Below are 26,813 nucleotides of genomic sequence, written 5' to 3'. Positions count from 1 at the left end.
AATCATCTATGCTTGTTTTAGCCTTGATGTGTTTTTTCTTTAAAACAAGATGTCTACTGAACTGCTGCACTGGGGCACTCCCAATGAATTCAGATTTTAAAATTGAAAATTAAAATATCAAGAAAATCTTACCTTTGACATTAGAAGAAGAAGAAGCACAGTTCTCTGAAAAATAAATTACATTCTTTCAAAATAATCAGTGATCTATTTAAAGCAAGTTACAAGTATTCAAAATAAAGTCAAGCCTTACTTTCAATGTTAACATTACAGTCATTTTTATGACCAGAGGTGTATCACCTTGTTTACCTCAGAGTTTGTTAGTGTACTTTCAGATTTCTTTAACATGGCAATTATTAGGCCATAATTACTTCCATGCCTCCGGACTTCCTTCTGTAACATTACATCGACACTCTTCTTACACAACCTCAAAAGAAGTGATAATGGACTACTGTTCTTTGACCAGGAAAAGGCAAATCAAACAGCAGCCTGAGAAAAGAGAAATCAAAAAGTAGCTTTATTAGGGGGAAAAGGAATCAGTAAGACGGAAGAAGGTCTAAGCTCTTTAACTGGCGCTCCTTTGCATATAAATGAGAGATTAGGCAGAAACTATATCTTACTGCCCGTTAGAATACATATGCCTAATTACAATATATTCATAAAGTGAGAGTGTAATTTCCACAAAGGAGATTACAAACGAAGCACAAGGTCAGGAAAAGCCCTTTCTGTTCTCTGCATACCATTAGGATGATGATGCTGATGCTGCACAGAAAATGACTCATGCTCATTGGTTCTCCTCAGAGATTATGTTTTTTCAGACTAAGTATAAAGATAGGATTAAGGAAAGAGGAGTAAGTATTAATGAGTTATACCTTAATAATGTTAATGAAAACATGCAAAGAAGGGACATGGTTCATTTGGACTTTGTTAACTTTTCTGTTTGAGCAGCAACAGATGGCTAACCTTGATTTGACTGAATTATAATGAACTAACAGTATAGGAAAATCAACAGTTCTGGTAGTTCTACTCCCAGTCCTTTAAGACGTATTCCTACCTATAATTGAAAATCGACACAACAGCAGACTTCTACTCATCTCAGTTTATTTTTTATGCAGTGGTCTTCATGACAAAAAAAAACTATCAAATTAAGTGTCCTTTGACGACTAACAACAACAACAAAAACGCCAGTGGCTGCAGATGTTTAGATAGCATGTCCCTGGCGCATGTACTGTATTCTTACATGAATGATCAGGCTCCAAATGAAGTCCCTGCATGTTCCACCTTCCTACTGTGTGTTCATGAAAGGCTGAAAGCAGGAGATTTACAGTTGAAAGCAGTGGCTTTAAAGTGTGGGCTATGACCCACAGATGAGGTTTGGGAGACTTTGAATGGGTCACTAAGCGATCACCAATAAAATCACTGTCAGCTACAGACCATCTGTCAGTAAAATAGCTTCCTTGCAATCCCCCATGTCACCCTTAAATGTAAGGGTTGTTTCTAAAGGAAGATTTCTCATAATCTTTTAAGCTCTATAATCAACACTAAAATAAATGTGCACTTGTCTGTGGAAGTTGCTTCCCTGCTGCACCACAGTAGTAGCAGTCATACAATTTTGTCATACAAAAAATGTGAGGAGCCTTGTACGGATACTTTTTTGATTGGTAAAATTGTGCTGGCACTACAGCGCTACTGTGTTACTCATCATTATTTTTCAACCTTGGGTCAGAAGACTAGAGCATTAATAAATACATTCACCACACAAACGTCATGACACAGGTCAGTGAGATCTTATTGTCTATTGTTGTTTAAGGTGGGGATATTTCATGTAAGCTATTTAACCATAAACTGAGTAAATATCTTCATTGGCAGCTCCCTTTCCATATGTGAAAAAAATGTGTGTGCATGCATGTATGTGTTTGAGTGTGTGAGAGATAGTGATGGATAGAAATGTGAGCCAAGGAAAATATTTGATCATTTCTTAGGTTGTAATTATAGCTTCTGAACATTCTTGACATCCAAACTAGTTTTTCTGTCTTTGTATGAAAGAAAAGTGGGATCAATTTAAAATCTACAAAACATGAGCAAAGTGTGATATGTGAAGATGTGGGGTACGAGTCTGCAAAGAGGAAAATAAGTACATGCAGAACAATATGTTACTTTTCCTGGTCTGTCGTAATGGCAATGGGACATGAATCAATTTTTTATCAAAATCACATTACTTCCTGTCATCTGAAAAGTTGAGTTTGCTCAATCATTTAGCTTGCTGAGACATTTATGGATATTTTCTTTACAATGCCCTTGAGTTATACAGTATATAGCTACAGTATAACAATACGTTTCAATCAAACTGTATGGCAAGACTAGATTTGTATTTAACAAAGATTAAAATTAAACACATAAATGCAATGACACACTCATGACAAGGAACAAATGTTTTACAGCAGTCAATCCCATGCTTCAAAGCTGTGGCCTCCCCATGTATTGCATCTTAATTTATCAATCTTCTCCAAATCAAATGTCATTGAGGAAGTCACTGAAAATTCCTTGTTCAATTATTAGCATGTGAATGACTAAAAGCTCTTATTTCTGGTAATGCTCAACCGCAGTCCTTTCATTAGAATTTTAATGGAAATCGCTTATCTCTGTCCTGTCTTTCAGGTGTTCAAAAGACCTTGCGTTAAGTAAAATAATCCCCAAAGCCAGCACAATTACAGCTAATTCCATTTTAATTCAGTCAAAAGGTGTCGAGACAAGGAACATTTCAAATGTCGGTAGGTGGTACAAAATGAAATTGTAGTTTCAATTACGAGGACTGAGTCTGAAGGGGAAATCTTGATTTGAGCTCCATCGCTTATAAAGGACTATCTGTGTATCATCAGAGTACTGATAGTAATGAAATATCAATTCTCAAATTCAGTATTGCTGTTTCAACAACAACTTGTAGGTTGATATCTGTATGTGTATAAAACATTATGGGATTGCTATTATCATTTCAAATTTAATAATTTATTTTAGAGCATGCTTTCTTCATACCACAAACAACAAAATCATGTAAATGTATTTATGTATTACGACTTTGACCATTACCCAAATTTAAGACATAATGTAACAACATTATGTTGAAGCTGCTGTAGAAAAAAGCTAAAATTATATAAATATTTAAAAAAGTATGTACAACCCAGTTTGTAAGATTATGGTACAACATGCACTTAAAGCTTTTCACTGCAAGGTTGATGCAACATTCTCTGCTACAAGGATACAAATTTTCAATTATTAATGTTCTGGATCTGTCACGGTGACTATCTCTCAAGATCATGACACTAGTGAATCATTTTCTCCATAGCTCTTTACTTTAACTTCCATACATGTAGTAAGAATTACACCAAGGGAAAGGTTTACCTTTGAACAGTGATTTTATTGTTACTCATATTGTCTGTTTCTAAACCTTGTAACAAATTAATAACAGCTATATGTTGTCTCCATGTGGTTAGAATTAATCAGTTGTAAACAATTAATTAATTGGTTTTAATATGATGGATATTTGGCATAACATTGTCATGTATACTTTGTTATTGCGGTTTAGATTTGCAGGTTAATTTCAGTAAGGGACTGTTTGTTATTTATATAAAGTGCCACCGGAGGAGTATTGATCTTTAGTAAACTTAGACATAGCCGTCCCTTCACCAGTAAAAAATGTTCTATGACCCTCCAAAATGATTGTGAAAAGAGGTATGACCCTCCCCATCAATATATGGATGCCTTCTGTACTGGTTAGCACTTGGCAAAGATGTGCAAATGCCCTTTATTTTTTACAGCCATGACTTACATGATTTAACCTCTGCCTTCTCATCTTATACATCACACTCCTCTGTTATGATGTGGTGGCCATTTCAGTAGATTTACTTACTAACATTGTTGTGGAAACACAATAAGTATGGAAACTAAATGCACACTTCCTGCATTACTTCAAATACTAAGTTACTCCTCTAATTAACTAGTATTCACCGGAAATAAAACAATAAAGCATTGAGACCATTCAGCAAAGCACACTGGATAATTAATTCAACACACAAACTGGTTGCTATGGGCTCGTCACTAGGTCATTGTATATTTTAGCTATATAGGTAAAGCTGCCAAAGCTGAACATTATCCAAAACATATATGTTTATTTTTAAAGCAGATTTTAAATTACATTGTAACAATTTAACAATTCGCCCTTATGAAATCCAATCGTGGCACGGCTGTCTTGGAACGCAATAGACAGACGGTGGCGGAATGCCCCGACACTTAAATTCAACTAAAATGTAACAGTGAACAGTGTTCGACCTACAGTCTGTTGAGATGCCTCTCGCAGAAACGAAGTGCAATCACACCATAAAACGTTAAGACACGTTAAGAAGAAAAATCTGTATTTTGCCGTAAACCAATGACACAAAAAAAAATCCACAGCGATCAGTAGATCCACAAAAAGGTAAATGATACGGTGTATCCAGCAAGGCCTACGCGCGTCACATTCACCAGCCAGCTCCAAACAGGTGAACGATGTGAACTTCGCCATTTAAACAAAGTGGAATAAACGTATAAAAGTCCAAATCTACACAAAACCCGCAATCAATTAGTAAGGTGACATCAAATGTATATACGTACATGGCATTTAGGAAACCTTTATTGCAAGGTTGGCACGGCAAGATGTCCAGACTAGTGCAACAGTCTTTTTTTTTTTGCGTCCTGCTGCTCCCATCGTCAGCCAGGTAATATTTGTTTTACTAAAGCAGTATATGAAATCAGATGTATTACCTACCACCATTTAGTTGTTTTGTGTTATTTAAAATATTTATAAAATATCTGGTCATGCCAAACATAATTATTCCACTCATTTTTTAAACAATGCAATTACCTGTTTCAGCCACCAGAGGAGCAGTGCTCCCTCTGCCCCCAGCAAACTCATGGGTCAGACCCATCTGGTGGGGGCCGAGACTGAGAGCTACATGGAAAAATATGCACCAAACAAGCCACTTTGAAATTTTGCTGTTTCATGAATACAAAAGTTGTGTGTAACCCCCCACAGACATGACCCTCCCCTATTTTCCTCCGGTGGTCCATTCCATAAATACCGAACGGTCCCTAAAGAAAGTTGATTGTTTCCTTAATATTTATGAAGCTCAGCGTAAATTCTTTCAGGAAGACTTCTAAGCTTCATTTACCTCTCTTTCCTAAACTGATCAGCTGATTCGGGGCGTTCACTTTTCAGTTAAACCAACCAGAATTGGCCATGAATTCCAAGAGCACAGCATTGCATCCCTGCTTTAAATGTGTTCTTCTCTCTGCTTCTGTCAGTTGTCATTCCAGGCAAAGCGTGCAACCCTCCTCCACCCCATTCACCTCCAGTCATCGTCATCCACGGCACGTCGGGTCCTCCTCCAGTGGACCGCTCCTGTTGGCTCCTTCCTTCCAGTCTTCATACTCCTTCACCACCACCAGTGTCTATTCTCCATCGGGGGATATTCCTGCCCACTCGTGGCTTCTCTACTCCCTTTATAAAATATTATTACACAGCGATGTAGTCTAATCACCAAAGACTCAATACAAGTCAACTTGTGTATATGCGACAAATAAACCTTTTGCATATTTGCAACAAAGTCTCTCCTGATTGAAATACTTTTTCATACATGATTAAGACACCTACATAGGGCCTCTTGTACACATTTTTGTACTGTGTTTTGAGATCACTTAAATATTATTCCCTTACTTTCTTTTCAACCATTTTAACAACTATGTTTGGCAAAATGTCCTGACTGCAAATGAAATCACCCTGTATTCATGTTTTAATATAGGCAGTCTGTCATGCATTACAGTCAAAATAAAGACTTATTATCCATGAGTTGATGCCAATAATCATACATTTGTATAACAATTTTAATGTTTCATCTTTTTGGTCTTTGGGAGGTGACAGCCATAATGTGAATCCAGTCTACTGTCAACGACCAAAACAATCCAAATCCAATTATACATTTTATATGGCTGAGTTTTTAAATAATTGCAAGGAACTATTTGGGCATCGTAAAATTAAGTCATTGTTTTCAATTAAGAATGATGTCAATAATATAATTAAATCCATTGCTAGCTTTGTTACAGAACACTGGTCAAACCAAAACACAATAAAAAACACATTGTTCTTCACTGCTTCAAAGTAATGAGAGTAGAGTAGTAGGTTATTACATGGTACCACAGAGAAGGCAATCACAGGAGAGAAACAAACTGGTTTACAACCTCTTCCAACAGACTATATTTAAAGACAGCTTGAGTTGAGAAGAATCCTTTTAAGATTGCCTTGGTGGACAGGTATGAGTCCTATGTCGGTGCCTTGGTTTCTCCTTTCTTGTGTACAGATTCACTATAGACTACAGAGGTTAATCAACAATCCCTCTTTGCTCCCTCTTTTTTATCTCTCCAGATGAGACCAGAGCTCTGTTCAGAGCTCAGGCCTCATCTGGGGGGAATATTGGCAGAGTTTGTTCTTTGATTGGCTTTGGGGGAGCGATCCATACAGATGTGTCTGTTGTGCCCATGTGGATCAGATTTCTGGAAGGGCCAAGACAGACTGAAGCCATCAGATCTTTCTCTAAATGGCCTTTGGGTCCAGGGAATGGCTCTCCCAACAGTAGAGCGGTCATTGATCCTCACCAAGGCATTAACTCTTGATGAAACAGCCAGGGCTTTCTATCAACGGTTTCATGAACTGTCTGGCTTTAATATTTTTCTTTCTTTTGATAAAGCAACAGACGTTTTAATCTTAACATCAATAGCTGCTGTAATAGAGAATTAATCACACACTGTGTTGTAAAATGTTATCCAAATAAATAAAAACATGTATTACTTTGCATTTGAAAATTACATAAAAATGCACAGTGATATTAATTTATCTCAACATAAACAAATTGGAAAGTGTTTATAATTTAAATGTACTGACGCTCATTTAGTATGTAAGAGCTGTATATAGTATTGAAAACATACTTTCCTAGTCCTACTAGTGTACTATGTGCCAGTTCAGTACTAATAAAAATGGTAAAATGAAAAAACATGGCCAGCAAGAGCAGTGAAATATAGTAAAATATTAACCACAAAGAACAGAACAAGAAATATCTGACACAATCAAAGGCTTGAAAGGCTGAACATAAAGTGTTAAGATGACATCAAGAAGGTCTTCTGAAATTCAAAGTCAGAAATAAAAACCTTTTAGCCTTAGTCTGTTCTGTGTAATAACCAAAAGAATAAGCTTTTTGGTGTTTGTGACTCAAGGTTTCTTACGGTTTTAATGGTAACAGTAATTCAGACATACAGTATAATCGGGATCATGACAAGTGCAATTAAATAACTTCAAAGGTGATTAAAGATTGTACTAGTAGTCACTGTAAAGAGGCCAATGCCACAGTTATATAATATGCATTTGATGTTAAAAGATAAACAGCAGTTTGGATGAACAGGAAATGAGCCTTAGAAACTTGACTGAGGCCTTTAGACAAAGCATTGCAGTAGTCTAGGCGTGGCGATACAACTGCATGAATAAAATGACAAGGCTTCATTTTGGCCTCATAAAAATAAAAAACATGATTGAACCAGCATTTGTCCAGTGTTTTCAGAGTGACTCTTCCTGATAGGTAGACTTTTGATCTATTTTAGCTGCAGTAAAGAAATTATGCTAAATTATAACTATCCACATGCAACCAATGGCCTAATCGGTAATTTTTGACCAAATTAATTAAAGGTATAGGTTGTCGATGTTGAGATTAATATAATAAAATAGTGGAATTAAAAATAACATAAAATCTAAATCAAGAATAGATAAAAACCAACTACCCCACCTTGGTTTTGGGAGTTTAGGATCTCCAAGCTCGAGAGATCATAGCAGAGCAGATTCCCCTCACACTTGGCTGGTTATCTTCCATTTCTGGTGCAGAAGTCCTCCTCCTCCTCCTTAAAATATATGAAAAGAAAATACTACACACCAAATGAGTAAAGCATTAAAATACACACATTGCCACAGCAAAGAATAAACTATGACACGCATGCAAATGGTAATCCAATATTCAGTATGTGCTGTGCGACAAATACACACAACAGTCAGATCTCAAGAACACCATTCATACACAGAGAGGAAAACCCCAGAATCTAAGATAGGATTAAGTAATTAATTGGAGACAACACACTGTGTAAGAGTAGCTATGATAATTTAATAGAGTTTAACATCACCAATTTATTTCACATGCATGTATTTGGAATTTGGGAGGAAACTGGAGAAAACGCATGCAGGCAACAGTGCTAACCACTGAGCAACCGTGCTGCCATTATATATATATATATATATATATATATTTATAATAGTCATATTAATAGTCATATTAATTAAACTATGGCAGCACTGAGTGGAATATAATGGTATATATATATCTATATATCTATATATAGATATATATATATATGGCAAAGGACAAGGGAAACACAGAGACTATATACACAGGGTAACGAATACTAACAAGGGACAGGTGATACAACAGATGGAAGACATCAGGGCGGGGCAGAACAATCGGAAAAGGGGGGAAACAAACAAAGACAGGAAGACAAATGACCAAGGATGTAACCAAACAGTGGAATTCAAAATAAAACAGGAAGTTCATGAAAACAAGCAGAAAACATGAAACCAACTAAAACAAAGAAACTTGACACAAGGACTGGTGAACAGGTGAAAGACATCAGACAATAACAAAGGCGGGAAAACCAAAAGACAGGAAGTAAAAAAAGACAAGACTAGGGAGAAAAGACAGACTTCAAAATAAAACAGGAAATGGGAAAACCAACAGAAAACATGAAACCAACTAAACAAAGAAACTTGACAAAGGGACTAGATGTGACACATTCATTTGATTCCCAATTAAGACACACTGGTAAGAATGGCTTTCTATTGTTAATATGTACTTAAAAACAGTTCTGAAATGCAAAATAATAGAATTTTGTTCATGTGATAAAACATGCGATTAATCATGATTAACTATAGAAATTTGGCGATTAATCACAATTAAAAAAATTAATCGTTTGACAGCCCTAATATATATCTTTGGTCTGGTGGGAGAAGAACTCAAGAAATAGAAGAATTTTAGAGTTTTTGAGAGAATGTATCTACTGGTAATGAAAACATTTTACCCAATAGTCATATTAATTAAACTATGGCAGCACTGAGTGGAATATAATGGTACACTACAAAGAAATCTAGAGGTTGTCCTCCCAAGAAGAACGACAGCATGGGTAGTTTAAACAAATGCTCTAAAACAACATGTACTAACGTTCAAGCAGCAAAACCCTCTACCGGCTGTAGGATCTATGTCCATTGTCAGGAGGAAGTAATGTGATGCTGTTACAGAGCCAAAAAGTCTAAACACAAAGAGAGAGAAAGGGTAAACCAAACCTTGGACTTTGACAAGGAAGACATACCGCTGTCCGCAGACAGACCGCAGACAGACCGCCTCCCTTTTCCTACCAGTTGTACTTGGTTTTGTTTTCTAAATTGTTGTTTTAATCTTAACCACCATCTTTTCCTAAACTTGTTTTTATGCCTAAACCAAACCAACCCTTTACCATAGCAGTGTCAGATCAGAAAAAGTTATGATGGTTTTGGAAGACAGACACAAACGATGCTTTCCAAACATTAGTAGCAGCCAATCAGAAAAATCTTATACAGCATGTATATTTCTTGTGAGCAATTAAAAACAACATATTTTGAAATTTAATTTCAAGGACTTGTGGGAAATCTGCAAGTACGCTATATCCATTAGTACTGGCCAAGCACTTGTGTGGCAGTAGATTCACTTTTCTGGGACATTTTGTGTTTTGTACTTCACATCAAGAAAGTTTGAATGTATTTTCAATTCAATTGACTTCATGATCATAAACGTACATCATCAAGAGGCGAGGCTGTACGTAGTTTGTTTTTACATCAGTCTTGATGTAAAAGCTTGCGACAAAGCGGCTTGGGAGGTACTGAGTTGAGGAGCAGTCCCGTGAGACACCGTGGAGCTTGCCGTTATTGACTGCTGCTCCAAAACACTGACATTGGGGTTGCAAGGTTTAACAACCAGAAATTGGTGCACTATGACAGAGAAAGAAAGAAGAGAAAGAGCCTGGTGAAAGAAACACTAAAACCGTGATAAAATAAATCTTTGTAACTAGAGTTAGCCTACTGTATAGAAACATGTAGCTAGCTAACAGCAGCTAGCTGTCTCTGTCAGCTAACACATTTTAACCAGTAAATTACTGCATGTAACTTGCAAGTAATGTTATTCCCAGCATTAATCAATCTTTCACAAATCCAATCTCACTGAGAGAGAAAGTGAGAGCAAAGCGCAGAGAGAAAACCACTAAAACTGTGATTCCCCCCCACTAGGCTATTCTCATTGGAGTCACTCAACAAGCTTGCTAATCCCAACGAATACAGGCCATGGATGTATTATATTGGTACAGCAGGCTGTGTACAGTAATTAAAGTAAAGTTTACTGATGAGAAAAGTGACACTGCTCTCTTGCTGCGTTGCTCCATCTTCCTGTCCTCTTTTATAGGGCCAAACCAACCAATTAGATATAAAAAACAATTTGGCATTTGTATGGTTGGTTGAACCGACAACGACAAAATAAAATACTAATTATTATTTATTTTTTTTATTTGGAGTGAAGGTAGGATACTGCTGTTTAGTGGGGCATTTGGGAGGGCATTTTCCCCCCGTGCCCATACTAAAAACCGGGCTGCTTTTTTACATTAATTTCTGACACAAACAGTGGTTCTTGAATCTTTTTCATAAGAAGCCCTCAGTACTCACTCAACTGTTTTGACCTACAGTATTTTACAGTGACCTCTGGGAATGTAATAACTCAAATGATTCAGATTTGTGGCATAAGGTCATAATAAGAGAAGCTGGCCAAGGTACAATTTCTCTTGACAGACTCTTAATATGTCATAGTTATTGCTGTGGGTATTGCATGACAGGTCATGTTCTCTCATCATCTTCTCCCCTGACCTTCATGTTCCATTTGGTCAGCCTCCTCTTCCTCAGGGTGGTAATATTAATATATTGTTCTGCTGTTTATTTAAATAGAGACAATTAAGTGCGGAGTTCTGGACGAAGACACAAAGGCCTCAGCTTTGTCTCTGACAGTGTCTGGGAGGCTTATTTTGTATGCACTCAGACATCTGTAAAGGTTGTGCTGTCAGCTCTGTACGAGACAATGTACCCATATCTAAAGAACATTACTGCAACTCTCATTTTCCATTTTTAAACTGATTTCCAAAGCACTGCACATTTATCTGGTGTTAAAGGCCAGAGCAAGCCATTTCTCTATTTCTTTGACTTTGTGAGACACCTAGAAATGCACATTTGGTTTATCCAGAATAGGCATATAGTATTGGAAGAACTACAAGGCACGCTCTCCTTAGGTTACAGGATAAGACTATTTTTTTTTGTCTGTGGACAAAATGTGTTAATATGCATTCAAGTTTGTAGATATCTGCAACTCTTTCCCTTGATCTTTTTTATCTACATGGGTTTGGGATACACTTTTGTAAAATTAATTTCAAATTTTGGAAATTATTAATTGATAATTTGGTAATCTAAAATGAGTTTAATGTAGCTAGACAACTCCTCAACGTTTGACTTAACCAGGGCCTGAATAATTTAGCTATTCTTGTGAAAAGCGTTTGCTGCTTATATTTTGCACAATGATATAGCTAATAGATTGTAGCTTTAGGCTGCACAACTCTTACCTTGTTTTGACTGCAGTCTACAGAGAAACTTGCTCTTTTTAAAACTCCACTGTAACTGGTTTTAGATCTTGGCCTCGCACAGAGCTCCTCTTCCAGTGAGCCAAACAGGAATCCCTTCTGGCTGAATATACAGTATTTAGGCTCACAAGGCCACAGGGTCTGTTGGACTGGTTGAGATCCAGACTGAATTCTCCCACATTCATTAGATGAAATGAAACTAACTGAAGTCTTGGAGCAATCCAACATTAATTTTGTGCTCATATTATCTTCAAATATGGCCTTCAAAATATGTAGATGGTGCTGTTTCCGCTGAATGTATCTTTGTGGAGAGTTGTCTCTTCTTCTGTGTGAAGTGCATGCCCACTCTGTGACTGATTCCCCGCTGAACATTCACTCTGTTCCACTTTGTGCATGGAAGCTTCCTTGAGAAAAATATTCTCAAAGCCATATAAAAAGGAAATGCGATTGGGAACCTTTTTTTCTTGGTTGTGGCGTGACACTAATTTACTTTCCCTCACACTTCCAAGGCAATTAGCTTTGAAGCTTCTCAGAAACTATTCTTGCCCAAGTCGATAGCTAGCATGGCAAATAAGAATTTAAGCAGGTCCATTGGGCGACAGCTGATAAATATATAAAATGAGGTTACAGTGAGAAAGAAGACCTAAAAGAATAAAGAAAATATAATTACTTCACCAGTTATGCCAGGTGCGTGGCCCTTCATTACTGGCCAGTGGTAGCATGCAAATGTATTGCTGATTGTCTCTGAGTTATGAGCACTACGCTGCTGTGTTATCCAAACATCTGTGGAAAAATTATGCTGAGCATTTGGCAGATAAAACCATGTGATGATTGTTAATTTAGGATCATGATTGACACTTTGCTATGTGACGTGTAATTAGAGTGTGGTCTAGACCTACTCTATCTGTAAAGTGTCCTGAGATAATCTCTGTTATGATTTGATACTTTCAATACAATTTTATTGAAATAAAGTACATATGTATTAGTGCCTGTGGCACTGGCCTTACAGTACCAGACATTTGGTTTACCAAGATGGATAATAAAATACATTTAAAGATTTTATCAATCAGCTGTGGTTTTCTAAGTTAGCTACTATGAATAATGTGATCCTAAATTACACAATATTTTCTGACGAAGTTAGAATTGAGATTTTTGTTTAATTACCAGCATTTTCTGAGGAAGACTCACTTCTGAGGAAGACTCACTTTTTTAGAAAGCATCTAATCAAAGCTCATAACCATATGAATAAATTCCGACTCAAAACTCACTAGTAAATTGAGAGCTTTCTTTGTTGGTTCAGTGCTCTGCTTTTCCATGGCAACTTCCTATCCAGAAATTGCACCTTTCCAGAATTGCCTCCGTTGGGCTTTGCACCATTATTGAAGTCGAGGGCTTTTATACCACAGTGACCCTGGGAGCAATGTAAAGTAATGGAGCCTTATACTATTGTTATGAACACAATATGTAAACTCCAGTTATGGCAAGAGAAAACATTATTCAAGAGGACACACAATTGTACCCAAGGGGGTAAGCGTCTGTCAACAACCTGTATATCCTATGGCGCCATTTTGATGCTAACAAGCACTCACCTCCCGTTAGCATTCCATTGACTGCCATGCATTTTGACGTCACTTTGACAGCAAATAACTTTACATCTGAAGCGTTTAAAGTCTAAACTCTATTTGTCCATTGTTTATTTCTAAAGAAACACGACAATGTATAAAAGGCTCCATTACCTTGTACCTCATGTTATGGCTCCGTAGCAGAGGAATTACCGTATAGTACAGGAGAAGCTCGCAGGCAGTTTCGACTTACATTAGCTGTTTCAGTTGAATTACTAATGTTAACTAGCATTTTAGTTAGCAATAATTAGCCTGTGCCCATGTTATCTCCTTACATATACCTACGCTCTCAGTCTCTGCAAAATTGGGAGTGATTGAGATTTCTCTTGGCACATCTACCAGAAGACTTACAACTTTCAGACAGGTTGCTCACGTCACATTTACGTCGTCTCTCTCAGTTGGAGGCTGCGCAGTAACGCTCAGCGTTCACCGGAAAAGTGCTTCTAATAACCTTCACTGGTCTCCGTCCAGAGCAACGGGATCTGTTGGTCCAGTTTATATACTGTCTATGATTGTACCTCATGAGTGTACTGTGCTCCTGACTGGCTTATTTTATTATCTTATCTTATTTATTTTTAATATTTTGTAGCATAACTATTTAGGAACATTGGTTCATGTGGGCACACATCTACACAAAACAGACACAGAACTCCTGAGGTGATCTCACACAAATTAAGCATACACATGATTAAAACATTTATTGCAGTAGCTGTATACCTGTAGAGTAACAAGGATTAACTGTTTCAGTATCTGTGATGTCAAACACCCTCACAAACTGACAAACATACCGCGATAAGCAAATCACTCCATCCCACTTAACTTCTTTATATTGTGACATAAATATGAAAGTGCTTTACAAACTGAATGTCTCCTTAATGCACAAATCAACTCTATTCCAACAAAATAAAATGACACAAAAATGATCAAGTTAATTTTTAAAAGCTATATCTTTTAGCATGCTATTGCATTGTGTAACTTGCTTTCCATGCTGTGGAATAAAACCAAGCTTTTCAGACAGTGGAATGAAAGATGATCTTTCCCGGTGGACCCATTATCTGCACATGCCTTTGTGTTTTTCTTCAGTACCAACGACTTGATTTTGTACTTTAATATCTGTGTGATTATGTCTCTAAATTTGGCAAACATTTAATGCATAAGGCATTTGATTATCTGACAGGATAGTCTTTGTAGCCAACATGTTCTCATCATTTAAATAAGCACAATTCAGTGTTTGAAGAAACATCATGAAGGCACAGTGATTAAAGTCTTATCTTAACCTGTTTTCTTACGTATGGAAAATAATAGTCTGTGTGGAAACAATATATACACATATGTCAATAAATTGCAGGTACTACTGAGGGATTGCACTCAGTTAAATCACAATTTGAATAAAATCTATACAGTAATAAGATCAACGTTAGATAAAACATTTAGCCATTTACAAATATATTGCTATTTAATTGTACTGAACACTTTCAAAATCAGTTTATAGAGGAGAGCTTTCAGAGCTTTTCATTTTTATAATGCACATATTGAGCAATGACATCCTTCATACAAAATGTTTTTTTTTTTTTATAAAGGTTTGCCTGTGGTTTTGCAGTGCTTAAATAAAATGATTATGAAATATGGGCAACATTGAGTATACTAGGGAAATTTAAAATCAAGCATTGGGTTTTTAAACAATTAGGTAAATGTATTCTTGTTGTACATTATGTCACATTATAGATCTTGGTCCAGTTGAAATCCCAAATCCTGATGACAAGCCATCATGATGACAACAGCCAAGAACTGTCCTATTCACTGTGGTTATTACGGGTACATGATAGTGGTTAATAAGTCTTATTTACAAACACACAGACAATGACAGAATAAACAAGTGTCCACTAACAGTGTTATTAGAACAACACTTTCTGAAATGTAATTCCATTTTCTTTGACTGTTTTGATTAATATAGTCCTGAACAACTCAATAACAACCACACCACAAACATTTGTATATACTGGTCAGCCATAGTAGTCTTTTTTTTTTCTTGTAATTTGTTTTCATTTTCTCCATTTTACACATGTCCTTCCTCCACTTGTCCAAATCACACATGAAGTGAACAGGACATTTTATGTTGAAGAAATCCATGGAGATTCATAAAAAAAGAGGTTTCCTCTAGAGCCATAGTAAAGTTGTATTGTTGAGAACACAGCATAAGCACTATAGTTTTGTGGCCTACATAGTACATGTGGCTATCACACTGCAGAAGCATCAACGTAAGTGGGAAGAGATGAAACAAGAAAGAAAACAATCAACAGGAGAGGGGCTCAGGTGGACGTCTCACAGCACAGAAGCAAAGTCCGTCTTATAGCTGCTGGTCCTTGGGGCTGTCTGGACAGGAGGCTGGCTGGCAGGACTTCAGACTTACCAGTGGAATATCAGCCATGCCACTGTTGGTGAAGTGTCCCTCTCCACTCCCAAACTGCTTCCTGTCACCAAAATGCTCTGACCGCCCACTCTCATTTTTCCAGGTTCTGGTCAGATTATGTCCATTTAGAAGTTTTTCCTTGGGACCCCACTCCCTCTGAGACCCAAAGCTAGACACAGGGGATTTGGGCTGATGGTATGTTCCCAATGTTGGGGGCATCCAGCAGTTATCTGAATGTCCCAGGACTAGGCATTCCTGTGTGCACATCTCTGTAGCTTCCACTAGGCCACGAGGTCCCAGGGGTCCATCTAAAGAAGAAGGAAAAATAACAACAAACAAACAAATACATCGAGATCAGTGATAATAACTGCATTATTATGTATGTTACACTCCTATACATGCTTATAGTGTAGGACTAAATGTGAAAATTTATTTAATTCTTTATACAGAATTGTTTAAAAGAAATATATTTCAGTTATCTCTTTTTATTTCTAAAAAAATTACAGACAAAGCCAAAAATGTTCTAAAAACTTGCTCTGAAAATTCAGTGATACCATATAAATTTGTCTGCATACTGCATATAAAATATGAATGACCTAGATGGCATCTGCCAACATATTCTTTCCCACAAATCTAAAATAAACAACATTGTCTTAGAAACTATGTTGATATACTAAACATAGTATTTCGAACAGTAGTGATTCATTTGTTTTTCCTACAGTTTCTATTATCAATATCAATATCTATTATTAATGTTATTTTCCAGCACTCAAAGCATTCCGTTAAGGTTAGGGAAAGATTGTGGTCTTGGTTAAAACATTTGCTTGATTAGATGCACCTGCTTGTTAATGCAAATATCTAATCAGCTAATAATATGACAGCAAATCAAAGCACAAAAGCATGCAGACATGGTCAAGAGATTCAGTTGTTATTCAGAGCAAACATCAGAATGGGGAAGAAATGGGATCTACTGTAAGTGACTTGAACTGTGGAATAATTGTTGGGGCCAGACGGGGTGGTTTGAGTATCTTAGAAATGTTTTCATGCACAACAGTCTCTAGAGATTACAGAGAATGGTGTGAAAAACAACATCCTGTGAGCGGCAGTTCTGTGGGCGAAAGCACCTTGTTAATGAGAGAAGTCAGAGGAGAATGGCCACACTGGTTCAAGCTGACAAGAAGGCAACAGTAACTCAAATAACCAGGCTTTACAACAGTGCTATGCAGATGGAGCATCTCTGAAGGCACAGCACGTCAAACATTGAAGTAGATGGGCTGCAGCAGCAGAAAACCGCACTGGGTTCCATTCCTGTCGATCAAGAACAGGAAACCGAGGCTACATTGGGCCTTTAGCTCACCAAAACTGGACAGTAGAATATTGGTAGTGTAATGGTGTGGGAAATATATGCTTGGCACACATTAGGTCCTTTAGTACCAATTGTGCACCATTTAAATGCCACAACCTACCTGAGTATTGTTGCTGACTATGTGCATTCCTTTATGGTTACTTCCAGAAGAGTAACGCACCATGTTGCAAAGCACACATACTATCAGGGTGGTTCCACCAAAGTGAAAATGAGTTTACTGTACTCCAATGGCCTAATTTCAATCCAATAGAGCGAGCACCTTTTGGATTTGGTGGAACAGGAGATTTGCAGCATTAATGTGCAACTGACATATCTGTAGCAACTATGTGATGCTATCATGTCGAGACTGGGCTGCGTGTCAACATGCACCAGAATCTCTTAGGATGGTTTACAGCACCCTGTTGAATCCATACAAGTAAAACATTCAGGCTGTTATTGATGCCTGAACGTAACACACAGGACTCACTACACAAACCCCATTCTCGTGTCCAAGTCGCAAATGCGGCCAATATTAACCCCAACCATCTCCCTATGACTTTTCTTTTGTACAAAAAGGTAGAACTTCATTGAATAGGAAACTTTTGTTGGTGAACACAACTAAATGAACTATATTTCCTTAAAATGTATTGGTAGTACATACATATACTTTCTGGGAGACAGGGTTCAAATTAAAGTACCCACAGTCAGTTAAAAATGGAATAAAATATACTGTTGTCTCTAGATTTTTCAAATCTATTTAAGATTTCATTTCAATAAAGGGAAAAGCTAAAAAATCTGAAATGGCATCAGCTGGTTTACTGTGGCCATTGAGGCTCTCCAGCTCAAATATGAGGTACAGGTCATGTGAGTTCAAAAAGTTGAATTCAGTGAACCAACCAGCAGTCTGAAAAATGAATGAGCCATGCTTTCGGAAGCTGGAGAGCATGGGTGGCTATAGATCTTGAGGAGGATGAAAGGATGAATGAGTTCTCTTTGAGGACTGTCATTTGAATCCATAGAGACATTTACAGTGCCTACATAAGAGATTGAATACGAGATGGTACAACGCTGCATTGATATTGGCTGATATTCACTCAGTAAGTAGGCTACCCAAACAAGCTTAACTTTCTTCACTTCACACTCATCATTTAATGTCAAATGTTTATTAAGATATTATGTGACACTAGTTCCTGCATATAGTGAACAACACACAATGAAAGCCCTGCCAGTATCAATAGATTCTTAGACACTGTTTGGAAATCTATGATTTTGCCAACGTAATGTCAACAGTAAGGCTGTTGCAGGGTCTGCAGTCCATAACGGAGCACGCAGATTATTTTTTGAGTATAAATGATGGTTGTTACTCTCTTCAGTAGAAATGATTTCACAGTAGTAATTATCCTAACCCCCTTTCCCAAAAGAAAGAAAAAAATGAAGGTCAATTTGCATCACAACAAATCATCAGTGGGACATTCCTCTCTTACTCATTGCTACCATCTGGCTACTGGTCAGACTCGTCAACATGCATCACCATTCAGACATAAAAAAAATCAAACAATTCAGTGTTTCAGGTGATATTAATTTAAATCTCATTTGGTAGAAAAGCTTGCATAATGCATGACATATAATGCACCTCTGTTATTTAAAGAATTCTTGTCCTTTGGTTTTATTCTCCTTTTTAAAAGAAATAACCAGTCCTGTCTGTACTTGGAAATCAAGCTTCAAATGGTAATGAATTCATCTGTTTTTGTCAATAAAGAGAAAATAATAACTATTTGTCCTAATTTGTCCCTTTGCTTCGCAAAAAGCTACTTGACAGGTACTGTAAGTACAGTAGTATTTCAAAGGGCTTTTTTATAAACTCCTGCCTGGATGTGTTTTTCTCTTCGTTAGTTTAAACTTACTTAGACAATTTGGGGGTAATGTTTTTTAGTTAGCTTATTACAAGAGCAGAAAGTATTGGGGAAATCCTATGCTGGTTTATCATTTAGTCTGTACCTTAGACCTTAGAATTTAATTATAAGTGCATGTATAAATTATTTTGCAAATTTGTTTAATATTGAAGTGATGACATTTATTTTAAAAAGAGTCATATACATAAATGGCTACATAAGCTCCAATAACTTACTGTATATATGTTACACTAAAATGAAAAAAAAAACTTACTGTAATGTGAAAGGCCTGTTGGTGCCCATCCCACTCAGAATCAATAATCAACTTTACAGCTTTCACTGCATCAACCCTAATTGCTTTGGTTTGCCGATCTATATGGTTGACTCCCAAAGGTTCAACCTGCTCCCTCATGGTCAAAAATCGAATAATGAAGATTTGAAGCTCAGCTGAAAACCTTACTTTGTTGCTATACAGTGACTAACGTGAATGCAAATACTGTATATTATTTACTTTTGTGGTTAAATTGGAAAACATGGCAATGCCAATCTGTATACCCAGTATATCCAGTAAAAGAACCATGTGCTGTTTTTAGTCTTACCACAATCCACCATAAGGATCTAAATAATATGAATACGTATATTACCTAACAAAAAAATGTCAGTCTATAATGTCAGTTCTAAATTGATTTATAAAGTGATTTTAATCTAGCTCGAATATTACTAGATTTTTCCTATTGCAAACAAATCACATGTTTTGTTGACTATATTGCAAACTATAAACTGGCATCAAAGGTTTTAATAGTTGAGTCAACACTCCTCTGATGCAATCTCAACAAAAGATAAAAAAAAAAGATATGCTTAAAAAGGTGGTATTGATTGCAGTGCTGCTGTATTAGATTTCTTTACATTACAATATGTGTTAGTACGGAGCCCAGGAGGTGACATGGAGGAAAAAAAAAAAAACGAAGGGAAAAAAAAAAAAAAAAATGTACTGGGGGAAAACACTAACTCAAGGTCTTGACTTTCAAATTCAAGATCTTGAGTTTGTGATGGAGAAAAAAAAAAAAAAAACGAAGGAAAAAAAAAAAAGAAAAAAAAACATGTACTGGGGGAAAACACTACCTCAAGATCTTGAGTTTGAAAGTCAAGATCTTGACTTTCAAACTCAAGATCTTGAGTTTGAAAGTCAAGATCTTGAGTTTGAAAGTCAAGATCTTCCGTTTGCGGCTGCAGGATCTGGAGCTCACTGCCTATTTCCTGGGAGCCAAAACCGACACCACGCAGCTGGAGCCCCAGGCCGTACTGCTGGGCCCGCTGGAAGGAAGGGAAGCCCGGGAGAACCAGTACCAGGATTGAGCAGAGCAGACTCTCACAGGCTGCTCAAGTTTAAATCACAGGTTTCTTAAGGGGAGTCTGGCGGACATGACCGGGGGACCGGCGCAGCAGCTAGGCGAAGCTGTGTTCCTGCCCGGGGGAGGACACGCTGCAGCCGGCCACGGAAGTCTCCGCCTCCCGCTGCCATCTGGATTAGCTGGGACCGGTGCAGCAACGAGGCGAAGCTGTGTTCCTGCCCGGGGGAGGACACGCTGCCCCCGGCCGGAAATCTCCGCCTTCTGCTGACATCTGGACTGGATCACTTCGTTTTTTTTTGTTTTTTTTCTTCCGAGTTTTTTTTTGTTTTTTTCTCCATCACAAACTCAAGATCTTGAGTTTGAAAGTCAAGATCTCGAGTTTCAAACTCGAGATCTTGAGTTAGTGTTTGCCCCCAGTACATGTTTTTTTTTTTTTTTCCTTTGTTTTTTTTTTTTTTTTTCTCCATCACAAACTCAAGATCTTGAGTTTGAAAGTCAAGATCTTGAGTTTCAAAGTCAAGTTCTTGAGTTAGTGTTTGCCCCCAGTACATGTTTGTTTTTTTCCTTCTTTTTTATTTTTTTCCTCCATGTTTTTTTTTTTTTTTTTTTTCCCTTCATTTTTTTTTTTTTCCTCCATGTCACCTCCGGGGCTCCGTAGTGTTAGCGATTAAAAGTGTTTTCATGAGGAGAGCAATTATTTCCTGCTCCTATGCTTCTTCATGTCTTCTGACCCATATGCAAATACAATTATGAATGGGGAACAAAAAGGAGACAAAAAAATGATATTTTACCTATTGGCTCATTTGTGAGTCTTTGTGGGGCATTCATGTGTAAGACAATAGGAATTGATGTTATTCTAGTTTAATAGAAACAAGTCCTCATATTCCACTAAGCCGTGCTGACTGAATCCTGGGCTCTGGCTTCGACAACACATTCGGAAATATGATGTGAAGAAAGCCGGGGCCTGACGAGAGAGTCAGTCACTCTTCTGCATGAATGTGGAGTCCATCACAATAACAGGCAACCATAATTGGCATGTGAGAAGTCTAACCAAGACACACATTATCATAGTTGCAAGAAGAACCACAGAGAGCAATAATACATGGTACCCGGGACACAGTAAGATGAATTCCTCAAATGAGATTTTAGACGAGTGAGTAGACATCTGGGGAGCTGTTACGGAAGAGAGATGGAAGAAAGGGAAAGGACTATGCACATGTAGATGGTGGGCAGTGTTGGCCAGAGGAACAATTTACAGACCTGCTATTTATGTGACTTTTTGCTGTTTTTGTATTGTTAGGCAGCAATAAATGAATAAATAATGAATAATGAAGGCATGATAATGGTGATGTTACTTATGTCATTTCTTCCAACGTTTTAATCATGAGGTGCTTGAAAAATAATATAAATGGAGAAAAGAAACCCCTGGCTGCTTCTTGAATCACAATATATCTGTTAGCAGTTTGTGTATTGATTACAACAGAATTAGGTGACTGTAATGTCCGTTTTTCATTTTTTTTTGCAACAAAAGCAAAGCCAGTCATTAATCAAGGACACTTTGTGGTTTGCCATTCCCCTGGTGTAATAAACATGAGCATTTGCATGTAGATTGGTACAATCAGTGGCCCAAGTGGGCAGCAGAGGATAATTTGAATCAGCCATTTTCTCGTCTAATCTGTGCATACCTGCTGTTTGAGACCATGCAGAGAAAAAAACTGATTGAGAGACAAATTGAGGCATACTGTAGAGCTGATAGGTTAAGAAAAAACCTATATAAATATAGCAGTTTTATGTATATAATAGTGATTCTCAACCAGGGATATTTGTACCTCAGGGGGTATTCTGCATTTGCCATGGGGCACCTGGAAAGATTGTGGATACATAAAGATATAAATCCACATATTTGTGTTCAATAAGAAAATAAACAGCCAAATAGCATAAAAAATTGGTTTGAAGTCAATCTTTGGCATATTTAGTGTCACGATAACCAATAAACTACTAACTACAGCAGGCAGACTACACAAGAAACGCTGCCAACCTCGGTCAGTTGTAAAACCTTAACAATTTGGAGTGATTAAAAACTAGTTAGCAAGTAAGCAGAGAGTCAGAATAGATGGCTAAATATACTGTAATGGATAAATGGTTAGAACGCCCCTCTTCTGCCATCCAAAGTGGTAGTAGTTCAAATGCAAACTTGACCAAACCTAGAAACTGCAATAGTTATCCAATCAAATACATTTAAGGGATATTCAAAATAAAACATTGTGCTTGTACAGTCAAAATCCAGGTCTCAATCTTTTTTTGAAATTTCTCATTGTGGCACAATAAAAGCACATTTATCCTTTAGCAATATTTCCAGGATAAGAATATTTTGTCTCCTTTACCAACCAAGAAAAATAGCAGACAATTATTTTGTTCCGTTCTGGTATATCACTCTCCAGGAACCCAACTCCACACTTGCTTATTCAAACCTCCAAACTCAGCAATCCAAATATTTCAAATAAAACCAAAACACTAACAACACGCTATGTGTGCCTCAATCTCTCTTTCCTGGCTGCCTATTGATGCATTTGAAGATGGAGCCCTACCCTTAACAGTGTGCAGGAATATGTTGGTCCATTTAATTGAAAGGACATTGTAAATGGTAGAAAATTCCCAAATGCCCTCTTCCCTCTGTAACAGACTTTCTGACATTGTAATAGAATGAGTCCAGATTCAGTAGCCGTTTATTACGCACGGTCTGTAACCTTCCTATCTTATTAGCCACTGTCATCTCTTTGTTTTGTTTTTTTAGTTTGTTATTGACTTAATTATCTTGTGGCCTGACCTACAGTCCACTGTTTTCAGATTCATGTAATCAATACTCACAGAGACAAATCCTTGTTTTCATCGGTTTTTTTTGTGAATAGACCTTGTGAGTTTATCTGATTACCCCTAACTTGACAGACATTGGCCATCAAGGATTATTAGGAGCTGGCTTCTTCTGATTATATTGTACCCAAGAAAAAGTTTGTTGGCCTCATTGCACACTGTAATCAGAGTGACATTGCATGTCATGTATCAACATTGTGAATAGGTTGGTGATTGAGCAAATTGTCAGTGACACTGACTTTGGTATTTTGATCAAATGCTGTCGTCATTCACCGTTTCCTGCACAGTGAGATAGCTTTACATGCAAATAATGTAATCAAGAATCTGTCACTGCAGAAAACAGTGTGACTTGGAAAAGCCCAGAGGGTGTCAAGTGACATCCTGCTGAAGAACTGTGGACAGATAATAAGCACCAGCACACCATGACACTACAACTGCAGATAAGAGGCTGCTGGGTATGTACTCCATTGTACTGCAGCTCAACAAACAAACTCGTAAATCTGAAATAGATCCCGTCTGGCCCAGTGAAATAAAGAAATTGAACTCATCATGGCTTTTGCATGTTGCTTATAATTGTATATGCTACTTTAAAAAATACACCTGAGTTAGAGCCAAGTCAGAAGCTCTACCTTAAACCTACCTTAAATTGCAAGTAAGATATAAGCACCAAAGCAGCACCTGGAGAGGCACCTGATTGCCTGATGAAAGATGCACAGAGAACCCTGTTTCAAATAAGCACTAAAGCATTGCTGTGAAAAAAGTTTTCTACTCCTTTAATGTCTTTAAAAACTGAATTTATGCATTTTGTCATTTCTAACTTTTTTGTCGTTACTAATATGTCTATACTGTATATAAGATAGATAGATATATAGATAGATAGATAGATAGATTGATAGACAATTCAAAGAAGAGGAAGTGTTGCATGGTAGGGCAGTCTTTGATATATCTGAAAAGTGCATTTTTTGTTGTTAATGCAAATCCATGCAAAGACAATATTTAGGGAATACTGATCTTGAATAAGCTATTTCCTCACATTTTCTCAAACTGCTATGATGTGGCCAGTTTTTGATATGAGTGTCTCTGAACTGACAGAAAAAAACAGAACAATTATGACTGCAAAAATAAAAATGATCTTTCATATAATTTTTTTTAAGTGAGGTTGAGACACAGCACCTTTACTGTATTGTTGACTAACTGACAAAGAATCAACATACCAGTTCAACAGCATATTCAGCATATTTTGCAGAGTCACAGCTTTTCTACATAGATAAAGCAGATATGTAACATCAAGTTCCCTACATTCACACGAAATGGCTTCCACATGTGGAGTGCTACTGTGTCTGTGCATAGCTCGTTGCTTATGGTTACTATGCTCAAGAAGTCAAGTTCATCCCTGCATGCACGCACGTGCACGCACACACATGCACGCACGCACACACACATGCACGCACACACGCACGCACGCACGCACGCACGCACACACACACACACACACACACACACACACACACACACACAGACACACACACACACACACACACACACACACACACAAAAGCAAATAGCCGATGGCTGATGTTTGGTGCAGAGCCCCTGAGTGCTTTAAATAACATTGAGGCACAGGTGTTGGGATTCAGAACTGTGTCAGATGGTGCTTACTTTTGCTTACAGCTCTGTGCAAATGTTGCAGATGTCCACAAAGACAGATAACTTAAAGACAAAGAAACCATTAGATTGCCTCTTGATATAGAGTCATTAGGATGTGCTGGGGGCCGGTCTGTTTAATTCTGCAGAAGATGTTGAATAAATGTGTGCCACAAGCAATCTCTGTTTAACGATGGACATTTTGACCAAACAGTATTCACATGCCTCTCTTTCAGTCCTCCTACTCAGCATCAAGAGATCACAGAGGTTACAGAGGAGGAGATAATCATCCTCATTTTTGGCCAGAGGTTGTTTGCAACTATAAGGGAGTATTCTTGTTTTAGTCTACCGGCTATTACTAATGAGATAATGTTTGGCTAATTAATTGGATGCACACTATCAGTGCTGATGTGCCACTATCACACCAACAACCTACAGCATTCATAATAGCAAGAGGGAACGGATGGAGAGGGAGTGAGAGTGATTGAGTGCAGGGGATGTGGTGTCCATAGGGCTTGTTTATTTATCCATCCTGTTAAGCACACCCAGATGTTGTTATTTGGGGATGAATGAGGCTTTGTTTTGGTCCAGCATGAAGGCTCAAAGTGCCATACCGCTGTCTCCAGCTGCTGCTCAAAAACCAACAAAATATGTCCGGCAGATAAATTCTATATGCTTTAAATCTGCTGTAGGTTTTCTCTGTCATCCTACACTACAAAACATACGTACAGACATATACCACCAATCCATCACTGTATACACAAAGGCATATAATGATATACAGTATTACAAACATAGCCTGTATTCATAAAGATCTGCCTCACACCAAAAACAAATATATTTTAAAGGGCATTGGGAAATGTGTAAGTGGTATAGTGGTTGCTGTCCAACAAAGCATGGAATTACAGCTCCATACAGCTTTGCAGCAAATTTAAAAACAGGTCCTATGATCTACAGTAAAGGCTATCTGGGGTTGGATACATATGATAGTGAGCAGAGCAGAACAGAGCAACATGCTGGATGCATCCTCGAGAGAATACTAGTCTGGCTGATGGATCCTTTCTAGTGCTCCCTTTGAGGCCAGGCAGCAGCTTCTCATGAGAAGAGATGAAGAGCAGGAGGTAGTTGAAATATAAAAAAGAAGACAAAGCTTAAGAATGGAAGTGTGAAGGCTGGTCAGATGGATGGAAAAGAGGAGCAAAATGGAAGAGAAGAAAAGCAAAGTGAAGGTGCGGAACAGTAAGAAAAACAAAAACAGAAAGCCTGTCAAAACATAATTCATTTACACATAATTTACATAATTTACATGATCCCTGATAAATATTATTGGCTTAGAACTCACTTAAAACTATTCTCAGATCAATTTGAAATTCAAATATTCAACCCAATGTACTCTGTATTGGGCACACATTTTTTCTTCCTGTTAAAAGTACTGTTTACAGCATGGTGCGTGAGGGAATTAGTGTGCTACTGATGATTGTGTGGTGAAAATGAAGCTTAAGAAATGTGATTAGCATTTTCTATTTTTTTTTTTCATTTGTCAAAAAGTCACTTGATTTCTTAAACAAATGCACTGGGCAATGAACATACCACATACTGTATATATTATACATGTATACATGTACTGTGTATCAATGCTGTATTTAAAGGTGCTGTAGGTAGGATTGCGAAGATCCAGGACTTAGCCAAAAAATGTGAACATCGACAACTTCTCAGTCCCTCCCCCCTTTCTGCTAAAGCCCAAAACGGTCTCCTAAGCCTCTCCCCCCACAAGGGAGAATGAATGCGTGTGCCTGAGCAGTGACTGACACGCAGTTAGACACCCCCCGGCCCTGATTGGTGCATCTGAACAGGGAG

General features: G+C 37.5%; 1 protein-coding gene across 2 annotated transcripts in view; it reads right to left on the bottom strand.

The window, feature by feature from the left end:
• Positions 1-14,125: 14,125 nt before the first annotated feature.
• LOC116054717 (protocadherin-9) overlaps positions 14,126-26,813 on the bottom strand; it is a 219,687-nt gene continuing 206,999 nt past the window's right edge. For both annotated transcript variants that reach the window (XM_031306412.2, XM_031306413.2), the window contains exon 5: positions 14,126-16,160. In XM_031306412.2, the coding sequence (XP_031162272.1) occupies positions 15,790-16,160 (371 nt within the window). In that variant the 3' untranslated portion in view covers positions 14,126-15,789. The remainder of the gene's footprint in view (positions 16,161-26,813) is intronic.

The sequence above is a fragment of the Sander lucioperca genome, chromosome 3, assembly GCF_008315115.2.
Source record: "Sander lucioperca isolate FBNREF2018 chromosome 3, SLUC_FBN_1.2, whole genome shotgun sequence".
Lineage (NCBI taxonomy): Eukaryota > Metazoa > Chordata > Actinopteri > Perciformes > Percidae > Sander > Sander lucioperca.
This window is presented reverse-complemented; position numbering and strand designations above follow the sequence as displayed.